General features: G+C 42.1%; 1 protein-coding gene across 1 annotated transcript in view; it reads left to right on the plus strand.

The window, feature by feature from the left end:
- Nucleotides 1–226: 226 nt before the first annotated feature.
- Nucleotides 227–5,835, plus strand: part of LOC104527108 (zinc finger CCCH-type antiviral protein 1) — a gene marked incomplete at its 5' end in the record, with an annotated part of 27,171 nt that continues 21,562 nt past the window's right edge. Inside the window, one exon of the mRNA XM_029085634.1 lies at nucleotides 227–359. Coding sequence (XP_028941467.1) covers nucleotides 227–359 — 133 coding nt within the window. The remainder of the gene's footprint in view (nucleotides 360–5,835) is intronic.

Raw genomic sequence — 5,835 nt, forward strand, 5'->3', positions numbered from 1 at the left:
CTGGCCACGTCAGTGTTTAAAATGGGGATAATAATGCTACTGTATTTCACAGAGTTATTATGCTGTTTGGTCCATTCTCTAGCTAATTACAGAGACCATCTAAATGTTCACAGAGGCTTTTGGCAAACTGCCTTTCTCTCCATGGCTTTCACAAGTTGCATGTTAACTGAGGTAATCAACTTGACTGAAGTAGTAAACATTAATATTGCTGTGTATTTTCTTGCAGATCTTGTAAGTACTCGCACAATATCACCAATGCTGAGAACAAAAAAGTTCTGAAGACTCATGAGTTGTCTGGCCTCGATGAGAAGGAGCTGAGAGTCCTGCTTCTCCAAAATGACCCTTTCCTGCTCCCTGATGTGAGTTGTACAGATTTCTTAAGAGAAGCCGTTGTTAATTGGGAATGGGAGAGGGCAAGAGAGAAAGCGGAGGTCTGATCTCAATTTCAAACTGTTAAGATATGTAACAGAAATATTAAGATTAGTCTGAATGAAGTATGGACAGGAATGGCTGTGTGTGAAAGCACCAGAAGCAAACAACGTAGAGCAAGGGTTGTGAAAGGCTGTGTACTTATAACAAAAAACCCAAAACTAAACAAAAAACCAGCAGTAGAATTGTTAAATTCTGAGGAGTGTGTTGCTTATGTAAATACCAGAAGGCATGCACCTGGATAAGGCCATGTCATCGATGACTTGTCAGCAGAAGACCTGCCCTCTGACAGCAGGAAGTAGACAGCAAGGCTACAGCCTGTTTTCTGTGCCATTCCTATTATCCCAACAGGATAGCGTAGAGTTACTCAAAACAAGCAAAGAAAAAAAGTCAGCAGCCTCACCAGGGATTTATAGACAGTGAGTTAAGCAAGACGCAGGTGATAGATCACAATAATTGTACGTGCTTACAGTATAAAAGGCCTGACCAAAACCAGTCTGTTGGCTGTTCTCCAAGAGTTGATAGAGACTAGGAAACGAGGAACCATTTCCTTTTCCAGCCGATGCAGGCCTGCAGATTTTGGTGCTTGAGGATATGGGGAAGCAGAGAAAAATCTATGAGAAAATGACCAGATGACTGCAGTCAGTTTTGTGTAAAATCTGCCCCTTCCAAAGTGCACTGAGTTATCATACATTAATTTTCTCCAAAGCAACCGTTGTCTGGTTTGTATGCAAGTCATTGATTTTGTTAAATTTGGCTGAACAATCCATTCTGGTTCTGCATGTATGTATAAGGGCAGTGCTATCTTCAAGGTATGGCTGTTTCAAAGCCACGAGTATCCTGTTCTGGCTGCAGTTGTTCCTGGTTAAGAAATTACAGAGTACTGCCTGTTACCCTTGACTTTTGGAGGTTATAATCTCCACAGATCTGTTGGCATAACAGTTCTATTGTTTTCTTATTCTCTGAAGACAGTGCTGGGCTTTGACAAAATATGCTTTAGGGGGGGTTTTTTGTGTTTTAAAATATGGTGTGCTGGCAGATTCAAGAAGCATAGTGGTGATGAGCAAGGAGGATTAATAATATCTTTGTCCTGTTTAGCTGCATCTAAAACTTAAGTGTTTCTTGTTTACTTACTCCCAGTAGTGAGCAGATATTGGCAACCATTGTGGATTGGTATTACTCTTAAACTCTTATCTATAGATCTGTTCAGCCCTCGAGGCTGATAGGCATTGGAGCTTAATTTCCTCTAATTGAGCACCTTAATTCCTATTATGGAGTAAAATAGCAGAAACAATGTAAACAAGGAAAAAAAGGTGAGCAAAGCAGGCCATTCATGAACCTGAGAGCTGTGGAGGAGGGGGTGTAAAAGCCAACTTGGCTGTTTCTTGCTTAGAAAAGCTGACTATCAGTGTGTGTGCTGAAAAAAGGTGTGTATGAAGCTCTCAAGCAAAAGGAAACTTTGGTCTTCTGTGACCTGAATGGGGGGAGAGGGTAAGAAAAACACAACAGCACTCTAAAATCAGGGAGTTTTACACTTTCCTGTACTTTCTCTCTGGCTCTCCTTTTTTTTGTTTTTTGGCAAATTGTCCTGGTTTCAACCAGGATAGAGTTAATTTTCTTCCTAGCAGGTGGTATAGTGTTTATGATTTAGTGTGACAAGAGTGTTGATAACACACAGATATTTCAGTTGCTGCTAAGTAATGCTCATACAAAGTCAAGGGCTTCTCAGCTTCCCATGTTCCAATTCAGCTCCCCATCCCACGAGCAAGCGGCTGCATGGTGCTTAGTTGTAACTGGGGTTAAACCACAACAGTCCTTTTTGGTGCCCAACGTGGGGCTCAAATCCGTGACCCTGGGATTAAGAGTTCCATGCTCTACCTACTGAGCCTATCTGGCTGGGTTTGTGTCCCAGCTGGAGGAGAATGGGGGTTGGGGGAGGGGGGTAGGTAGGAAATAAGTAAAACTCATGGGTTGAGATAAAGACAGTTTAATAGAAAAAAAAAAAGGGACAGAATAGTAATGGTAGAATATACAAAGTAAGTGATGTACAGCATAATTGCTCACCCCCTGCTGACTGATGCCCAGCTAGTTCCTGAGCCACAATCCACCCCTGGCTGACTCCTCCCAGTTTATATACCAAACATGATGTCATATGGTATGGAATATCCCTTTGGTCAGTTTGGGCCAGCTGTCCTGGCTATGCTTCTTCCCAGCCTCTTGTACACCTCACCTGGCACAGCATGGGAAGCTGAAAAGTCCTTGACTTAGTATAAGCACCACTTAGTAACAGCTACAATATCAGTGTATTATCAACATTCTTATACTTAATCCAAAACATAGCGCTATACCAGTTGCTAAGAAAAAGAATTCACTCTCTCCTGGCTGAAGCCAGGGCACAAATGGAGGGGTCAGTGTGCTAGCTAAATAGTGGATTCCTTATTTAGCTGTGGCAGTGCATCCTTCTGGTTTAGTAGTTAATTCTAATGCTCCCACATTAAAATTTGGTCTTGCATACTAACATTATCTTTTAATGCATCTCCCTCCAGATGTTCTACAAAATCATCCTCTGGATTCAGTGTCTTTAAATCTCTGGGAGCTTCACTTTGTAACTGTCCTGGGTTTTAGCTGGAACAGAGCTGGGTTTCTTTATAGTAGCTGGAATAGTGCTGGGTTTGCTTTCAGCCTGGGATTTGTTATGAGAGAAACTCTGAAACAAACACACCAGTGTTTGCGTTTTTGTTGCTGGAAGTGAAGGACTCTGTGCTCTGTTAGTCTACACGGGCAAGATCTAAGGGGGTGAGGAATATTTAAGTTAATAAGCTAAATTGCATTTGGATATGCCAGTGGGGTATTCAATATCATATCCCGTCATGTCCAGTATATCAGTGAGGGGCTCTTCCTCTCTTGCTCTCTCTGGCTTTGGCTCAGGCTCTCGCTCTTCTGGGATTGCGGTTTCGGTTGGGGATTGTCGCTCCTCCAGGATCGTTATCTGGGAAGGGACTGGGCTTGGTTGATTGGTGGTACGGAATTGCACTGGATATCACTCATTTGCATCCTTTGTTACTGTTATCATTATCACTACTGTTTTAATATTAGTATTAATATTTAAGTTTTCTTTTATTTCTATTATTAAATTGTTCTGATCTCAACTTACGAGTCTCCTTACCCTTGCCCCCCAATCCTCTTCCCTATCCCCTGGGTTGGGGGGTAGTGAGTCAATGACTGTGTTGGCTGCTAGCCAAGGGCTAGCCCAGTGAAACTCACAGTAACCTAAGTGGCTGATATCTCCACTACCCTAAAGGGATATTTAGTGTAATGGATGCTCCATACAAAATGTTTGTGTTTTTTAGGACTCCCTCAGCTTTCACGTGATTCTATGTTTTAATTGCTTTGTTTTCCTACTCTCTTGAGCAGGAAGATGCAAGCATGAAAGCAGCTCCTGTCCTCTGTCCCCCAAAACCAGTGCCTGACATAAGTCTTATGCTTTTTTTGGTAGTTATTAAACTAGCTTCAGGCTGCATATCAAACTGCTCTCTGCTTCTGGTTTTGACTAGCAGTATTCCTGGAGGAGAAGGTTTCTGGAAAGGACAGGATGTTGAAGTTAAGAGAGTAAGGTTGGGTTGTGGAAAGACCTGTTAGGAAAGCAGTGATTTTAAGTTTTTCTAAAAGCATCCAGAGAACTATATTATTCCTTTGAACCAAGGGACTACTCTGTAAGTCTGTGTTATGGCCTTTAGTTTGTGCTTGATTGTATGACTCTGGTGGGTGTTGGACTAAGTGTGTGTTTCCAGCTCAGTAATTTGAAGAGTTACCTCCACTTGGAAAAGGGATGGGAAAAGCAAACTGCATATTTAAAGCCTTAATGTATTTTTCTTGTTAGGTTAGTACTCAGGTGAGGCACGTACACTTTAGATGGAGGTAGCCCTTTGAGCAGTATCTGTTGTAACCTGACTACCCTGAGGAGTTACGCATCGGTAAAGGTTCAGGCTGTCAAGGACAGATCTGGATTAGATAATACCCAGATTCCACCCTGGCTGCATTACTTTCAGTTGGCTGCCCAACTGTTTAATATGGAGATACATATAATAAAATAGGAAATAATTCAATCAAGCATCTGGATTACCAATATACATATAAAACAATTGCAATTAAGGTGAATGGCAGTGCTGTATGGTCAGGCATCCCTGGCCAGGAGGATGTCACCATACTGGTGAGTTCCATAACTAGTTCTGTCCTAAAATCAGCTTTACCTATGCACAATTACTAACATCTGCAATCCAAAAGCAAACCACAAACCATAGGCAAAGCTCCTTTTTAACTAGATTTCCATTTTTTGTGCAGCAAAGTGCTAGATTTCTGTTTTTGATGGCAAAGTGCTTGATGCAGCACATCATCTGGTCTAGAGCTGCTAAGAGAGGGGGGCTAAGAATAGAGGGAGGAATCAGTCACCACAGTATCAGGCCCCCTAAACAGAGCAATATTCTTCAACTGAGGAAGACCATCCCATGGCAGTGGTATAACATTTGAATTCTTTAGTGACTGAAGTTGCAAAACATCTCCCACAAGAGTGTTTGTCATTATCTAGTACTTGCATATGTTCTTGATACGTAGATCTTAGAGTGTACTGCAGATAAAAGCCTTTCTGTATTCCCCTCAGACAAAGTTGGGGAAACGAAGGAGAGAAAAATGAAGGTATTTCCCCAGATTCTGGAATAGGTGAATAATTGCTTTGCATTGGCAGGTGCTGGTGCTTTGGGATCTCTCTAAGAAAGGCACATGATGCTTAAGATAAATAGCTGGTTACTACTAAAGGTTATAATGTCCCTTCTGACATCATGGAAACCAATGACAATACAGCATCATATAGACCTCTCTGGTAGGGCCAGAGGTCTGTGCTAAATTCCCACCCATGGTGAGGTTCAGCACCCTCGCTGTTTTTCACATCTTTGGGTTTTTTTTTTCAGAAACATACTGTGAACAAAAAAATCCCCAAACTATTGGTCTTCTGCCCACATACAACCGAATGGTTCTTAACAACACAACCTCTATGTGCTGTTTGTAAAGGCAGTCCATGCTAACGGCATGGAACGTGCTCTCGTTATGTGGCTGTCACTAATTATAACATATGGGCCTCTGCAACCAAGGCCTACAAGTAAACTGCCTAGATTTGCTAGAAGTCACTGTCTCCTCATCGTAATGTCTCTCACAGTGGCCTGCTACATTAGCTGAAAATAGGTCCAAAATTAATTTTCCAGAATTTATTTTCCCAGTACAAGGGAGTGATGGAGCTACTGGAAGAGGCGTTCAGTGAAGTGCCACTAAGATGGTGAAGGGACCGGAGCATCTCTCACATGAGGACAGGCTGAGAGAACTGGGTCTGTTTAGCCTGGAGAGGTGAAGATTCAG

The sequence above is a fragment of the Antrostomus carolinensis genome, unplaced genomic scaffold, assembly GCF_000700745.2.
Source record: "Antrostomus carolinensis isolate BGI_N321 unplaced genomic scaffold, ASM70074v2 scaffold8676, whole genome shotgun sequence".
Lineage (NCBI taxonomy): Eukaryota > Metazoa > Chordata > Aves > Caprimulgiformes > Caprimulgidae > Antrostomus > Antrostomus carolinensis.